This window comes from Zalophus californianus, chromosome 4 (genome assembly GCF_009762305.2).
Source record: "Zalophus californianus isolate mZalCal1 chromosome 4, mZalCal1.pri.v2, whole genome shotgun sequence".
Classification (NCBI taxonomy): domain Eukaryota; kingdom Metazoa; phylum Chordata; class Mammalia; order Carnivora; family Otariidae; genus Zalophus; species Zalophus californianus.
The window spans coordinates 149,209,330-149,227,576 of NC_045598.1; the positions used below are offsets into that span (position 1 = coordinate 149,209,330).

At 38.9% G+C, this 18,247-nt stretch overlaps 1 protein-coding gene across 7 annotated transcripts in view; it reads right to left on the minus strand.

Annotated features, from left to right (window-relative positions):
- The window catches only part of RBM12B (RNA binding motif protein 12B), a 31,442-nt gene extending 19,104 nt beyond the window's left edge, over positions 1–12,338 (minus strand). For 2 of the 7 annotated variants that reach the window (XR_003517167.1, XR_003517166.1), the window contains exons 1-2: positions 12,151–12,338; positions 8,448–8,495 (exon numbers count right to left, since the gene is read on the minus strand). Coding sequence is in view for 5 of the 7 variants with exons in the window: in XM_027577629.1 (XP_027433430.1) it covers positions 4,829–7,858 (3,030 nt within the window). In the remaining 2 variants the exon portion in view is untranslated. The other 5 variants (XM_027577629.1, XM_027577634.1, XM_027577618.1 and 2 more) reach the window with 5 other exon arrangements.
- Between the last annotated feature and the right edge of the window lie 5,909 nt (positions 12,339–18,247).

Below are 18,247 nucleotides of genomic sequence, written 5' to 3' on the forward strand. Positions count from 1 at the left end.
TAAAGGTAATGGGACACTAGGGTATCAGTGTCTTAAATTTTAGATTCAAAAAGAAAGCTACATTCAGCCTGATTCTGGTTTTAAAATGAAAATGATTATCATACTAAGGAATTATACATGAAACTACAACTTTTGAAAAGCTGTAATTTGGCGGAATGTTGCCTAAGAAAACATCATGGAAAACCAAAAACCATTAAAAGTATAAAAATTTTACCAAACCACCATCTATTTAATGAAAGAGGATATAGTTACTTTTATTCCTGAAAATAATCAATTTAATCAGAGCCTTTCAGTACGTCCATTTGTTTCTTTGGATGGGGGTTGAACTTTTGATATTTCATGGATACCAGTCAGGCAAATAAACATTATGAAATTTATAAAATCATTTGAGATAACCACAAAAAAACAATTACTCATAACAGACAAATAAAGACTTTCTAGAAAGCTTTTTGACTTTGGTATTCATGGTTCTGTTAACAAAACATTGCTTCCTGAGAATAGTCCTAAGTGATAAAATTACTTCAGTACTTTATAAATAAAATATTCAAAATGTTTTAGAACCCTAAATGAATTAAGACACTGAAAGTACTACATTTTTATTTTTCGGTACTTAACTGTGGTGTTGTAGCTGGGAGGAAAAAAAAAACAGTATTTCTCCTGTTTATAATAGCAACTCACTTCTCTTGTGCATTAGTTGCCCTAGCTATAAAGTTAAAACAGTGCCTGATATATAAAGCAGTCAGCAAATAGTTCTGATATAAAATGAATGCTCTTCCTACTTAAATATTCTAGGGCGCCTGGGTGGCTCAGTCGGTTAAGCATCTGCCTTAGGCTCAGGTCATGATCCCAGGGTCCTGGGATCGAGTCCCACATTGGGCTCCTTGCGTGGCAGGGAGTCTGCTTCTCCCTCTCCCTCACCCCTTCCTCCCTGCTGGTGCTGTCTCTCAAATAAAATCTTAAAAAAAAAAAAGACAAAAGGATTACTATACATAATACTTTAAGCAATGTAAAATTAAGTTTCTTTTAGACCAGACTTAGGTTGGCAAACTTAAAGGGCTAGAGTAAGTATTTTTATAATTTGTGGGCTGAGAAATGAAATAAAGGCTATTAACGTAGGTACAGCTCAGCTCATGATCCCAGGGTCCTGGAATCGAGCCCCGCACCGGGCTCCCTGCTCCGCAGGAGGCCTGCTTCTCCCTCTCCCACTCCCCCTGCTTGTGTTCCCTCTCTCGCTGTGTCTGTCAAATAAATAAAATCTTTAAAAAAATAATAATTTAAAATGTAACCACCTTTATGCCCTAGGCAGGTGGGGTGGGGTGGGTATCTTTATGATAATCACCTGTGACCAACAAAGAATAACGGAGACTTAAAAAGGAAGTAAGCCCTTGAAGGTGTTATCAATAGAGATGTTAAAAGGATTTAAGTTCCCTGGTTAGCTTTCTATAAAAGACCAACCCTAAAGACCCTCATCGGCAACGCTGTTGGGACCCCTCTCACTCTTGAGAGCTTTTTCTGTATCTTCACTTAATAAACTTCTATCACTTTACTCACGCACATACACATAAAAATGTAACCATCTTTAAAAATGTAAAAACCTCTTTCAGCTTCCTTGTAAAAAAAAAAAAAAAAAAACAGGTAACCTAACCAGTTACTTAGCCTATAGCCCTCCATTTCTTATCTCCCAAATAGATTAGGTTTATTGAGAATGATATAGTTAATTCATAATTATAGATCATAAATATATAGTATCTAATGCAGCTAAGTAATAACATTTAATACAAAGATGGAGGTAATGGGGTCACTGCTTAATAGGTGATAGGTGAACGAAGAGCCACTGCTCTAGCCACTGCTTATTCTAAGTGATAAAAGTGTACTCCCAATATAATGATTCTTAACTACCTCTTGGTTTGTGGGATTTATTTTTACTTTCTAGACATGAACTATATTTTTCAGATACTTCTGACAAAAATGTTTGGCTTTAAGATAATTAAAATGCCACTGGGTATTAAACTAGAGAACCAGTATGCTCCTAGTGTACCTGATACATCTGGGAGTAGGAGAGAGGAGGCAAAACTGGGTGATATAGTTGACCCTCGAACTATGCCAGGGTCAGGGGTGCTGACCTCTGTGAAGTTGAAATCTGAATAAATATTTATTACCCCCAAACTTAATAGCCTACTGTTGATCAAAAGCCTTACCAATAACAATCATGTATTTTGTATATGCATTATATATTGTATTCTTACAATAAAGTCAGCTAGAGAAACAAAATATTGTTAAAGTGAAAATAGTGTACTGTATTTATGGAAAAAATTCATGTAAGTGGACACTGGCAGTTCAAACCCAGGTCATTCAAGATCAACTATATTGATGGGTGTATAAGAACTTGTGTGTTTGAAATTGGTGTTGTGCTTGGTTAACTGCTCTCCAACATGGAAAATGCCCTGTTATGTTGCATTTGTCAACTTCCATGACATAAGAACTCCTACCATAGCCAATTTATCAATATACCACTGAAAGCAGAGTTGGGAAAAATGTGCAAAAATGGTTCTATTCAGTAGAAGCCAGTTTTCTATTTAACTTTTTATTTTTAAAAGTTAAAAAATAAACTAAAGGATTATGGAGTAAAGTTATCTATTCCTATCAATTCATTAATTTTACAATCAAAATACAAAGCTTGTGTTTACTATTGTTGATCTCTTATTTACTACCACCATCATACCCCAGTCCATTCTGAGAAAAAATTCCACATTATGTGGTATTTCACCTTTAGGCTTCATCTTAGCTCTTACCGCTTCCCATTTGAGAAGTGTTTTAAAGTCTTCCATACATTCCTCAAGAAGACTGATCGAATGAACCATCTAAATAATCTTTTGAGCATTCAAGTATCATTTCTCCCTATTTTGTTCATCTTGTTTAGTTTGGTTATTAATTTATCATTCTCCTGGCTATTAATAAGCTTACTAAAGAGCCATATTGATGTGCTTTTTCAAACCAAATTACCAGCTTTAGCAATTATATTCACTATAATTAAACACACAGAAACTTGAGTTGGTTTCTCTTAGACGTCTTAAATCACTGAAGATTCATCCAAAATGGTAGTAAATGGCTAAGTACTGACAAAATATTCTACTTCTGCAATATCCTATTATTAAATGACTGAACGACCATATATAAATTCAAATTTTATTCTTATTTGCTCAGTATAGGAAACCTGGATCACAGAATTGAGAAAAATTAACCTGATTTTATGTAAACTTAAAGGCCAACCAAAGTCAAATCATATTTGATAAACAACTTTAAATTATGAGTCAATTTATAATGTTATTATCCAAGAGAAGCCCTGGATATATAAAAACTTTTAAAGTTAATTTGTCTTTTATGAACAATGAGCATACTAATTTTATTTTTAATGCTATTTTTAAAGCAATGTGTAAAGGAAATATTTCAAAGTATTTTTAGCATGATCTTACTAAAATCAGAAGTACCACTTCACAAAGTTAGTAGGCAAAAGTGTTAAGAGCATCAACTGGAGTCAGTGGTCTGTCTGGGTTGAAACTCTCCATGATTTACAAGCTATGACTTTAGGCAAGTTACTGAACCTCTAAACTTCATTATCTCACTTGTTGAAAGAGACGTAAGTAATATTCCATACTTCTTAAAGAATATTTAAATTGAGATTATGCATGTAAATCGCTTTTACTGCCTAGCACACAGTAAGTGCCCAATAAATGTTAGCCATTAATATTATTATGGGTATTAAAAAAATCAAATCCAGTGTTTACAAAATGCCCACACTAAATATATCAAAGAAGTCAAAATTCAATCTCATAGAAGTCTGATTATATTTAGTTAGAATCTTTGGATACAAAGTCTTGAAATTTAAAAATGAGAACCTAATAAAAACTACAAGTTAAATGAATCATCACTAAATTCTTCCTAAAAACAAAGTATATCCATATATCAGATTCTTCCCAGCAGAAGCCTGAATGTCCTTTGTAGCTATCGTTACTTTTTAGTAACTTTTAAGTATTTTGAGTTAATTTTATCAGTTTGGTTGATGAAATGTGGAGGAAACCATAGAACTAAACATAGCTCTCTATGCTACTATTATAGGATGTTTGGTCCGTCCTATCATAAATACTAAGGTAGCTGTTGAAAACTTCACAGAAGAAGCTGTAATTCTTTTTTCTTTTTATACAAATACAAGTTAACTAGTTGGTCTATTCAGTTGCATTTTTTTTATTTTTATAAAACTTTGCAGTTACGAACATGGAAACTTCAAGAATCTCCTAAGCTTTTTACATTTAAGTAAACTTCAAATTCACAGTCTGTCTATTTTGAACTATTTATAATTAACGGGAGACTTAACACAGTAATATCTCAGACAAAGAAGAGGGCATTAATTCTGCAGGCAGTTAGCAATAAAAATGCTAAACCTGAACAATAAGTCACTGACCATTTCCTTATACAGTATAAGATGTAGACTACAGACTGGAAACAAAAGTGAATATAAAATTTATCTTCCCCAAATACAGCTCTACTATACAAGTCTTGAGGTTTACCCATGACATCAACAAAAATGCACTCGGAATTTTCTCCCCCACTGTCTCCAGAAAAAAAGGGGGGACATATATAATTTTAAATTAGAAAAACTGAATGCATTTGCAAGCAAAAGAAAACCAGATGCACATTCTAATATTTACATTTGTTCTATTCACAAGTCAAATTAAAATGTTTTTCATTAGATCATTAAAAATAAACTTAAAAACAAATGCATTTTACTGCATCAATACTGTGGGGACGTAAATGAATTTAGAAATGCTCTCTAGAGCAACAGTAACTTAACTTTGCGAGGGCCAACTGGCCTATCATTTAGATCTTTAATAGCAGCCATAGCTTCATTATAGTTTATCATAGCAACAATGGCTTCCCCTGTAGGTAATCCTTGTTCATTATACTGTATTGAAACTGAATCAGGTATAATTCTATAGCCATGGAAAAAGTCTAGAATTTCATTAACATTAGCTTTAAATGGAAGATTCATTATCTTAATAGGTGTTACTCTACCTGAACTACAATTTAATTTTGGGTCAGGCATAAATCTCCCCTCAGGAAAACTTCCCATACTGCGCTTTCCAAAATCAAATTTGCCACCTTCTGGGCGACCAAAATTCACAAAAGGGCGATGACTTCTAAAGTCATCAGGTGGGTTCCTAAACTCCTCAGCAGGAGGTCTAAAACTGTCAGGAAGTCTAGGGTCCTCCTCTGGAGGTTCCCTGAGGTCTTCCTCCGGGAGCCGCCTGAAGTCCTCATCAGAAGGGCATCTAAAATCTTCCTCCTGGGGGCTCCTGAAGTCCTCGTCAGGAGGATGCCTAAAGTCTTCATCAGGAGGGCCTCTGAAATCTTCATCCGGTGGGTGCCTGAAATCTTCCTCTCGGGGGCGCCTGAAATGTTCCTGGGGTGGCCGCCGGAAATGCTCCTGAGGCGGCCGGCGGAAGTGCTCCTGGGGCGGCCGGCGAAAGTGCTCCTGGGGCGGCCGCCTGAAGTGCTCCTGCGGCGGCCGCCTGAAATGCTCCGGGGGCGGCCGCCTGAGGTGCTCCGGGGGCGGGCGCCTGAAGTGTTCTGGGGGCGGTCGCCTGAAATCCTCCTCAGGAGAACGCCTGAAATCCTCTTCAGGAGAACGCCTGAAATCCTCCTCGGGAGGTCGCCTGAAGTCTTCCTCCGGAAGTCGCCTGAAATCCTCCTCAGGGGGCCGCCTGAAGTCCTCCTCGGGAGGTCGCCTAAAGTCCTCCTCGGGTGGTCGCCTGAAGTCCTCCTCAGGTGGTCGTCTCCATTCCCCTTGGGGAAGCCGCCTGAAGTCATCCTCAGGAGGCCGCCTCCAATCCTCCTCAGGTGGCCGCCTAAAGTCTCCCTCCGGGGGCCTCCTCCAGTCCTCCTCGGGGGGTCGCCTCCAGTCCTCCTCGGGGGGTCGCCTGAAGTCCTCCTTGGGAGGCCGTCTGAAATCCTCCTCGAGTGGCCGCCTCCAGTCCTCCTCCCGAGGGTACCTGAAGTCCTCCCGAGGGTACCTGAAATCCTCCTCCCAAGGGCGCCTGAAATCCTCCTCAAGAGGCCGCCTGAAGTGTTCCTCCCGTGGGCGCCTAAAGTCTTCTGGGGAGCGCCTGAAGTCCTCTGGGGAATGCCTAAAGTCTTCTGGAAGGCTCCTATCAAGCTGTCGGAAATCCGCCTGGGTTTGCTTGAAATTGTCCAGTTGCCTCAAGTCCTCTTGCTGATGCCTAAAGTTTTCGGATGGGCCAACTGAGTATATTGGTGGATCACTTGAGTCAAACGAATGGGAATGGTCATCTCTATCACATGACTGTGAATGGTCTTGCATTCTCTCAGTGGGCATCAAGGAAAAATTTACACCAAACTCCTGCATTTGTGCCTCAGATATGAGTCTTAACAATACCTCTGTCCCCAAGAATCTCCGACGGTTTAAACGTTCAGCTTTCACGGCCTGTTCTTCTGTTTTGAATTTCACCAATGCTTCTCCCAGACCAACTCCTTTGTCATCATAAAGTAAGTAAATGTCATCCTCTGCAAGAGAGAAGTCCGCAAAGAACTTTTGCACTTCAACTTTTGTAACATCAAAAGGAAAATTTCTTATATATATACACAGTTTCTGGCCAGGGTAGCTTTCTTGAGAGTATTTTTGTGAAATATGTCCAAGCCTCTCTTTCTCTATTGACACTGGTCTTTTCTTTTCATAACATTCAATGAACTTCAGCATTTGTTTTCTAGAAACAGGATCAATATGAACTGGACGATATTGTAAAACTGTCTTATGTAAACCCAGAGCGGTGTTATAGTCTTTCAGAGTTTTGAACATCACAAAGGCGTATCTTGTTCTTCTTTCATCTTTATATAAAAATCTAATCTGTTCATTAGTCAGATCAGTATCTCTAAAGAAATTTCTTAAATCTCTCTTATTAATACTTAAGGACAGATTTTTTAAATGAACATAAAATCCAAGAGGAGAACGAGAACGTGTTCTTCTGGGAGATTTTGAATGAGATCGTTTTCGAAAATGTCGATCATTAATTCCTCTTGGTGGAGAATGTTCTTCAGTTCTCATAGGAATGTCAACCTCCTTAATTGCATTACCACCAAACTCAATCCACTGCTGTTCTGAGCCTTGCATTACTTCTATGAATCTTGAACCCATAAAACTTCTATGACATTTAAGACCTCCTGAAGCATCAATACATGAAGCAAATTTTACTATGGCATCACCATTATTTCGGCCATCGTGATGTTTCAAGAAAATTACGCCATCCACACACAAACCAGAGAAAAAGACACGTACATCATCTTCATTTACTAAGTAAGGCAAACCTCGCAGAAACAAGTAAGGATTCTCTGCCTTCAATGGCCGTGTCTTTCTTGGCCTTAAATCACCATGTCCTGTACCATTAGTATGAAACCCAGCATCTTGATTAATTGGAGAGCCATATCCAGAATTACTTGCTTCTTCTTTAATAGCCTCAACAAAGTTAGACAAGCTGCCAGCCCCTGACGCCCCAGATCCTGGTCGCTCTCTTCCTATGCGATCAGTTCTTCTCATTTCTATAGTCTTCTGCATTTCTGCCTTACTACTAAGAAAGAGCTCTACAGATGAATCCTTGATAAACCCTCCTGAACGACTTATGGCACGTCTTGCATCTTCATCTGTTGCAAAAATAATAAAAGCCTCCCCAATTTCCCCTCCAATTATATGCACTCCTCCATCAGGAATAGTCAATCCCGTGAAGAAGTGACGAATATCCACAGGCCCCGCAATAAAAGGAAGCCCCAGTAAACGGATGACTACAGCCATGCTGAGCTCAAACCACAGCAATAATGACCTGCAGACAGAAAGGTACACATAATAGCAAGTCTTATTTTTGAAGTACCTTATCCCAAACTAAACTTAATAATTACTTGGTTCCTACCTTCTTCAGCATTTATAAATGAAAACAAGTTTGAGTTCACAAAAAATATTGACTGTATCTAATTTCTTAAAGAATAAACCTTCTCCCATCTAAACACAAATAAACCATTTCAAAAAAATATTTCATATCACCTATCCTATACAATATGAGCATCAAAAATATCAAATCTTCTTTGTAAGTCTGCCAAGCACTGCTTCACAACAAGACCAAACTATTTTCAGACTCACTTAGAAACATATCTTCTACTGAAACATGAGAGAGAGCTTTGTGGGTTAAAGAATTTTACCAACCACAATGAGTTTTACATATTTGAAAAGCCATCTATGGTCAGTATATAATTTTTGCTTATGATAATAAACTGTCTACCGCTAGTGCATCACTGGCCAGAGGTAAAGTACAGAAACCATGTGTACCTACATGTCCTATTCTATTTTACATTTTTTTTTGTCAAGCCTTAAGCTCTGGATATCTTACCTTTTTAAAATTTCTTGGAGACCTGTTAATTCTGTAAAAGCAACTTAACTGTGGAAAGAAAATGAAATATAATTAATCCTCGGACCCTGTAATTGATCTTAAACAACGCCAGATTAGGATATTCACTTCAGAATTACCTATTAAAAGTGAAGCAATATAGGAACCACAACTATGGGCATTACAAAATAGTCTTCTTTGTTCCAAGGGGAAATTAAACATCCTTCAGCAAAAACGAAGTACAAATTCCAAGTAGACATCTGCAAATTATTTTAAAACAAAAAACTTCTGGAAATTAAACAGCTCCTTGATTGGAAGTGGCACGAGGAATAGGGTGATAGAAATGTTACACATTTTGATTAGAGTGTTGGTTATATGGGTGTATAAACTTACTAAGACTAAATGTATACTATCCTTAAGGTCTCTGCATTTCACTGTATATAAATTTTACATCCACTTAAAAAAAAAAGACAACTGTTCTACAAAATGACAATTTAAAAACATCAAAAATTCCCCAAAAGCCTATCACTTCCACTCATGAAAAGACCAAACACCTAGCTCATTAAGTCCAACTCTCTTGAAATTTTCCTCCCTTTTAAAACAAAAGACCAAATCAAATTAATAAGGCAATGATTCAAAATGATACAATAAATGAACAAGACACTAATGTTTTGAATAAATCCAAAGCAATGGCTACCCTTTGGATACAATTTTAAGTTCTACACATACAGCTCACACTTCCAAACATGGAACCAAGTTTCCTGATTTTAATATAATTAAGGCAAATACTAAAATACCCCTAAAACTGGGGAGCCTGGGTGGTTCAGTCGGTTAAGCATCTAACTCTTGGTTTCGGCTCAGGTCATGGTATCAAGCCCCTCTTTGGGCTCTATGCTCAGCACACAGTCTGCTTGGATTCTCTCTCCCTCTGCCTCTCCCCGCTGCTCTCAAATAAATAAAAATCTTTAAAAAAATAAAATACCTCCAAAATTAAAAAAAAATCTCAACTACTCCTTATCTTAAACTCCTAAAGCAATTACTATTAAAATTCATCTTAAGCCAAATAGAAAATCTTATTATGCTAACAAGTTTATTCCGTTTCAAACTTGTGCTGCACTGAGAAAACCCAAATGACATGTAGAAAATAGAACAAAAGCACATTTATTTAGAATGTTTAGGGATTATCAGTATTAACTGCTGAAAAATCTTAACTTGGTATTTCCTTAAGGAAATTTATATCTAATATTTTCAGATACCCAAAGTAACAATATTTAATGTAGTCTTCCTGAGTTTTTAAGAGTTGTTAAATAATTATAAATTTGTTTTTAATGTGCCGATAAATGTTGCTTTAATTCAGTATTTACACTTAAGTACCACTCTTCCACAAAGTGTGGTCTAAAGACATATTCTTTGGGGTGCCTGGGTGGCTCAGTCCTTAAGCATCTGCCTTTGGCTCAGGTCATGATCCCAGGGTCCTGGGATCCAGCCCCGCATCGGGCTCCCTGCTCGGCAGGGAGCCTGCTTCTCCCTCCCCCACTCCCCGTTTGTGTTCCTGCTCTCGCTATCTCTGTCAAATAAATAAATAAAATCTAAAAAAAAAAAAAAGACATATTCTTTGATGTCTGCAAGGTTTATTTTCCTTTGAAAATGGTCCACTGATTAAACTTTTTAAACTACAAGCTAAACTAACAAAGGTATCAAGAAATTACTGGGCATATTCTACATCTGAATTATCAATGCCACACTGATACTGAAAATATTAATGACATTTATTATTAAAATATTTACATGGTACATGTGTGGAGGCAGGGGTATATGGGATATCTCTGTATCTTCTGCTCCTTACTGCTGTAAACCTAAAAAACTGCTCTAAAAAATGGTCTATTAAAATCCGCACAGTACCAAAAATAAAAAAAAAGTACAAGCCTGGTTCCTTCAACAAACCAATATCCACACCAACATTTAAAAAACTATAAATGGCTTCTGGAATAGTCCCCACTAAAGTTTCAAGATTCCTTCCTATGCAAATTGACTTAGCTCCTTTACTTTTAAAATATTTTAGAAAGATACATGCCATTTTGTCTCTTCTAAAACTTTTTCTTTAAAAGGGATTTACCCTAAGAACATAAATATATCTACAAGATACTTAGGGATGTTTCAAGGAATAAAATGTCAAATTTAAAAAATTTCTTATTCTCCCTTGCTTACAAACAGCATTTTAAATAGTTCCATGAGTACAAATCTCATGAATTCCAATTCAAACAGACAATATATGATATTTTTTCTATTTTGCCACATATAACTAACACTTAACTTTTCTGCCCTTTAGATGGTAGGGAAATGTACCATTTTATCTCTCAACAATGACATACCTGGGAAACCACCTATAAGAGACCAGTTCTCAAAATGAGCACTTTTTCTGTGGTTCCCATGTTATTTCCTTAAGCAAACTCCCCAGAAATTCTACTCTTAGAACATTACACAAAAATCAAAATACACAAAACACCCTAAAGTACACTGCACTTAAAATTTTTTCTACTTATGAATGCAACACAAGTATTTTTGTGACTGTGTTGATTTAAAGACCCTGATCTGTTAGAACTTCTAACCTATGAAAACATGGAAGTGAGTCCTTAAAAGCTCTTTTAAGGGCAAGTCAATGAAATTAATAAGTTCATTTTAAATAATTTTGATTTTATCCAGGATTCATCCCACTTGATCACCATTATCACTAAACAATACGAAATGTGCATCTTCTAAGCAAGCCTGATAGGGAAACCAGAAACTAAAATTTAAATAGGTATTATCTCAGATCCATCTGATTTTAACTAGCGAATAACAAGTCACTTTCCAGATACGGTGGGGGAAAGAAAATGACTATTCCTTAAAACCCAAAGTTATGACGAAATTCTAAATGCAGAGAGTTTCCCCTGCAGAAAATAACCTAGCCCAGTCCACAATTATTCTTTATGAAGATCTGCCTTTTATCCTTTTATAATGTAGATGGTTAAAATAAAAACCAAAGGCATGACGACACAGAGCCATAGTCCTTAAGGAACTGTAAATGAAGACGAATCCACTCGGCACAGGATTTCCCATAACATCCATCATCCTCAAATGGGGATCATCCGAAGGCATTGCTTCTATAGCCCAAAGCCTTTGTCCATACTCCCAGGGGTCAGAGCTTCCTTCTTTCGCGCCAGGCCAAAGTTGCTACGTGGGATCCGATGCTGTCGCCAGACCTTCAGCCAAAATCAGCCTTCAAATTAACCTGGACCGCCCAACCTCCGTGCCTTTCCGTCACGCCGTCCCAAGGGCAAACATTCCACCCTAACTCGCCACAGGGTGAACTGCCCCATACCTAATTCAAACACTTTGGCCACTCTCATGCCTAACGAGCCAGGCCTTCAACGCTTTTCTGCCACCACTGACTACGATGACATAGCAAAGAAAAAAAATACCTATGAAATCCTTCGAGATCTTCACTCTTAAGAAAACTGGGCAGCGCACACACCACACCACATGGAGGCTGACGGGAAAAGTCGGTGTTTAGCAAGGAAAGAGGGTGCCCTAACGGCAGAAGCTACGCTAGCTCCTGGCGCGGCTGCCGGCCCCGCCTTTCCCTGTTCTTCCGTCCCCATCGCCAACCCCTCCCCACCCCGACGCCCCAAGGGTAACTGCTTCGCACTTGGCAATAAACACACACCACTGCTGCCGAGTCGGACACACAAGGCCGGGGGCGGGGGGCACTCCTCGTCGCAGCAGCTAGCCCAGTACAGGTGGAGCCCTCAGTGAGCCTAGAAGAAGATGGCGCCCACTCTCCCCTCCGCTCCGGACAAACGGACGTACAGTTTGTCTGCCCATGCGCTCTCCAAGCGTAACCCACCACCCCGGCGCCCCGGCCACGTTTGCGCAGGCGTCTTGACGCTCACCCGCTTCCCGTTGTCAGGGGAGGGGAGGCGGTGCCCGCGAGCGCACCGTCCCGCCCCGGGTTCGCTGAGCTTCTGCGCATGTTCAGATTCCAGCCAATCCGGGAGCCTCCACCAAAGAGAGGAGAGATTCCTGGACAAAGTTCGGGGCCAGCTCATTGTGGTAATGAGAAGCTTCAATAAATAACTGCTGAGGTTCGCTGGACAAATGTTCGTGAGTTCCAGGGGTTAAGGACGGAGATGCAAAAGCAGAGAAAAGCTGACGATTTCTTTCTCTCTTCACCTCTGCAGTTATTGTGTGATGTGAGCATCTTCTGAAAGGCTCTAAAAAGGCACAAAAATGTTAGTTTTACTACCTTAGATGTTCGGCAGGTACGATGCCAACACCCAGGGGGCTTAATAAATGCATGCCTATTCAGATTTATAGACACTAATAACTTTATGAAGCAAGTTTGTTGTTACTACTTTCTAATTTTTTGAAGCATGAGAGCAGATAGACCAATCTTGAAAAAATGGTAAGTGAAAAGCACAATTACAGGGATGTTCTGTGATGCCGGCTACGTAATAGGTGGTGAACAACCTTATGTTTGATTTGATTTGATTTGATTTTTTTCAAATAAAGCAGACCACCAGTTTTATAACTACATGATATATTTATGGGTGGAGTCAAAGCTCACTAAGAAAGCAGAAACTATATCTTTAAAACACTGTTGGAGATGAAAAAAATGAGTTTTCAATCTCTCTGATATGATTGTGAGAAAGAAGATAGTCTAACAAGTGAATAAAAGGTGGTTCCTGGAATGAAAGACACCATTTACTCGGGCAAAAAAAAAAAATTTAGCCTCTCCATGCCCCAGTTTCCTCATCTGTAAAATGGGGATAATAGTAGCATCTACCTCATGGGGTTGCCATCAATATTAAATGAGTTAATATATGTAAAACTCGAGACTAGGTAAGTACTAGTGGCTTGTTTCAAATGTCCAGGTGATCCATATACAAGCAAAGGGTAGCACTTTGGGAAGCTAGGCTCATTGAGTAGATAACATTTGCCTTATTATCCCCACAGTCCAGGGTTTGGTCCTAGGGGAACCTGACCTCAAAAGCTAAAATTTATGGAGGGCTTACTATGTGGCAAGCCCTGTGCGTTATCTCATTGTATTCTTACAACTACTTTCAGAAGTAGGTACTATTATTTTTCCTATTTTACAGATAAGGGAAACTGGGGCATAAAGGATTGCATAGCTTGCACAAAGCTACAGAGATAGTGCAAGGTAAAGCCAGGAATTGAACTCTGGTCATTTACCCCCAGAGGTCACAGGGGGAGGAGTCTGTCCTTTGAGGCAGACTCCCTTTAAACAAGCACACAGAACCAACACTCCAGAATGTCAATATTGTCAATATTAATTCACAAGAAGAAACACTGGTCAAGTGGACCTGAGACCAACTCTGGCTGACCAGCACTTTTCCTGGCCTATATATACTCTCTGTATGAAGTCAAATGCTCAGTTGTTTGCTAAACATGGGAATGGAATATGGAGGTACCTAATCTCAAAAAGTGGTTCTCAGTTATAGGGTGCCTGGAAGCATTCTCACCTATGTTAACAAAAATAATAGCTATGATTTATTGAGCACTTACTATAAGGCTAGTCTGAACAAGTGTGCTTAGATCAGACTCCCTCTTTTGGACAAGCTTAGACAGGTATTCCCAGTCTCTTTTACTGTTTTGGGATGACTACCCCCTTCTACTCACACAGATTTTTCTCCACAAACAAGACACTATAGTGAATGCCTGTCTTTTCTAGTCTGCTTTCTGCCTTTCTTAGATAGCAATACCATTACAATCAAAACCAGAAAATTCCAGTTGAGGCAATTAATTGGGTTTAATTACATGGTATTCGGTTATTGAATAGTTTCTTGAACCTTTAGTATGTCAACATGGAAACCTAATCATTTTAGAGAATAGAAAGATAAGTAAGTTTCTGGAACAACAAAACAGAAAACTATATCCTAAAATATTTTAACCACACTGAGCCATGAACTCCATGGTTCTGCCTGGGCATTTAGCCCCTCCAAGCTTTTTACCACATCTGCATCACTCCACACTGAATGATTTTGGTATCACAGTTTTTAGCTGCCCTTCCAAGCTCTTCAACAACCACAAGAACAGCCTTCTATCACTTGGTCTTAAGAGTTCCTTGATTTTCTCAACTCCAAGGACCTTATTCCTCTTGCACACTTTGACTTCCATTCAATTCAGCTGGCACTTATTGAGCCCAGACTGTGTGTCAAGCGTCTTGCCAAGGCTCCTAAAACAATGGGGTGAAGAACTCACAGTCCCCTTTCCTCAAGAAGCTTATGCTATAGCAGGAGAGACAGGGCACATGCCATCACACACAGGAGGACATGTAGAGCATGGAGATTAAGACTGGGCTCTTGAATCAGGCAGATCCAAGTTTAAATCCCAGCTCTACCACTTCATGACTGAACGAGTTCCTTATCCTTAAACTTTTCCATTTGTAGGGTGAAGATAACAGTACCCACCATTCAGAGCAATTTTTGAGGACTAAATGATACAGTGCTTATAATTCCAAAGACGGAATGTAAGGAGAAAGCCAAAAAGTAAAATAAAATAAAATTAGAAGACTTTGTGTTGGAAGTCTCCTGCGTGTAGTCTTTCAGCCCCCACTCAGCTGCATAAGAATGAGCCTTGAGTCTGGAACACTTCTTACCAAGAGTTAAAGAGCCCACACAGATTGTACCTGGGCTATCACCTTATGTGGGAATATCTTTCCTTGTTTTGGGCTCACTAACTACTCTTGTCTGGGTTTCAAGTATGCACATTATATGTCACTTGGTCAACCCACTGTTATATTTGTCCCCTGAGGAGAGGGGCCAGGTTGCTTCCACTGCAGCATGAGAGGGATGTGGTACATCGGCCAGTTGCCTTGTGTCTGTGGCCAGGAGAGACCCACTGGCCATCGGGGACTGACACCACTATTGAAACTGATCCTGCTCTGTATCTTCTCTATGTAAGTGAAGTGTTGTCTGTCCAGTGTTTGACAGCATTGTATTTCCCTTAGTGACTCCAAAACCAAGATGCAATGGGTAGAAATGTTTGGAGTCCTCCCCTGAGACTGGTTACTGGTGCATGTAACACAAAAATTTTGTGGACACAAAAAAATTCTGTCTCTTATGACTGGCTAGAGCCTACTCCAGGCTTAACCCCCATTGGTCCTCTGCCCCCTTCCCAGCGATCAAATGAAAGGAGATGGCATTGAGATCCCCTTAGGGTTTAGAAGATGATAATAATAAATGAAAGAGTGAAGCAAGTTTTGATTTAATCTTTTCCATTGCAACAAATGTATATTAAATGACAATGTGCTCAACACAAAAGAAGACAATGAAATACCCCTGGGGCGCCTGGGTGGCTCAGTTGCGTCTGACTCTTGGTTTTGGCTCAGGTCATGATCTCAGGGTCATGATCTCAGGGTTGTGAGATGGAGCCCCACATCAGAATCTGCTTGAGAGCCTCCCCTCTGCCCCCTGCCCACCCCAGTCATGTAAGCGCTTTCTCTCTTGCTGTCTCTCAAATAAATAAATAAAATCTTTAAAAAAAAAAAAGTGAAATACCCCAAGACACATCACTGTAAAATTAAGAAATATGAGGACAGAGGAACATCCTCAAGACTTCCAGAAGGTAAAAAACAAATTTAAACACAAAAGAATCAAAATGGCAGATTTTTCAACAGCAATGTTAGAAACCAAAAGAAAAAGAAGCAGTGCCTCCAAAATTCTGAGGGGATATTTCCAAACTAGAACTTCATACCCAAGTAAACTATTAAGTAACTGTGAGAGAAAAATAAAGATATTTGCAGATATGCAGGTCTCAAAATTTACATCTTATGCATCTTTTTCCAGGAAGCTGATGAAGTAGTTATCCAAGAAGGAAGTAAACCAAGAAAGAAGAGAATATTCAATACACTTAACTTGAGATCTCTCTTGAACATCACTCCACTTTCCCCTTCCAGTTTAATAGACTGCATAGTCTTTTCATTTTTAGTTTATGTCCTTTAGAGGTCACATAACATAGTGCTTAAGAACATAGATGCCTGAGGGGCACCTGGGTGGCTCCTCAGTCAGTTAAGCATCTGCCTTTGGTTCAGGTCATAATTTCAGAGTCCTAGGATCGAGACCGTGTCGGGCTCGCTGCTCAGCGGGGAGTTACTAGCTTTTCCTTCTCCCTCTGCCACAATCCTCCACCATCCATGCATGTGTGCATGAAAGCACATGCTCTCTCTCAAGTAAATGAATAAAATCTTAAAAAAAAAAAAATAGATGCCTGAGGCAACTGAAGCAAAAATAAACAAGTTGGGCTACATCAAACTAAAAGCTTCTGCACAGTAAAGGAAACCATCAACAAAATGAAAAGGCAAACTACCGGATAGGAGAAAATTCATACAAATCATGTATCTGTTAAAGGATTAATATCCAAAATATATAAACTATTACAGCAATGAAACAATCTGATTAAAAAATGGGCAGAATGGATAGACATTTTTCCAAAGAAAACATACAAATGGTCAACAGGTACATGAAAAGGTACTCAACATTACTCATCATCAGGGAAATGCAAATCAAAAACCACAGTGAAGGGGCACCTGGGTGGCTCAGTTGGTTAGGTGTCTGCCTTCGGCTGGGGTCATGATCTCGGGGTCCTTGGATTGAGCCCCGCATCAGGCTCCCTGCTCAGTGGGGCTCTGCTTCTCTCTCCCTCTGCCTGCCCCTCCCCCTGCTTGTGCTCTCTCTGTCAAATAAATGGATAAAATCTTCAAAAACAACAACACAGTGAAATATTACCTCACACCTGTTAGACTGGTTATTATCAAAAAGAAAAGTTTTGGTGAGGATGTGGAAAAAAAGAAACCTCTTTGTGCTGTTGGTGAGAATTTAAGTTGGTACAGCCATCATGGAACCCTCTATGGAGGTTCCTCTAAAAATTAAAAAGAGAACTATTACATGATCCAGCAATTCTACTTCTGGATATTTATCTGAAGAAGATGAAAACACTAGCTCAAAAAGATATATGCACCCTCACACTTACTGTAACATTAATTTTAGTAACCATGATATGGAAACATTGGAAACAACCTAAGTGTCCATTGATAGATGAATAAAGAAAATGTGATTATACACACACATATGTATAGGAATATTATTCAGTCATAAAAAAACAATACAATTTTGCCATTTGCAACAACATGGATGGACCTTGAGGCATTATGCTAAGTGAAATAGTCTGACGGAGAAACAAATACCATATGATCTCACTCATGTGGAATCTATTAAAAAAAATGACAAAAAAGCCCCAAACATAGATACAGAGAACAGATTGGTGGTTTTCAGAGGTGGAGGGTAGAGAGTGGGTGAAATGGGTGAAGAGAGTCAAGAAGTATAAACTTCCAGCTATAGAATAAAGTCACAGGGATGTAATATACAGCATGGTGACTATAGTTAATAATACTGATCGCATATTTGAAAGTTGCTAAGAGTAGATCTTAAAAGTTCTCATTACAAGAAAAAAATTTTGTGACTATATGGTGATGGATGTTAACTAGACTTACTGTTATGATCATTTCTCAACATATACAAATACTGAATCATGTACACCTGAAACTAATATAATGTTATATGTCAATTATACCTAAACGAAAAAAAATAATTGATAATGCCTAACACTGAAAAATTAAGGTGTAAAAGAGGTCATTGCAGTAATTCATATGTGAGAAGGTAGCATTTTAGGGTGATAGTGATGTAGAGTTAAGAAAAGTAAAAGAATTCAAGGGATATTTGGGCAATTAATTCAAGAGACATTTA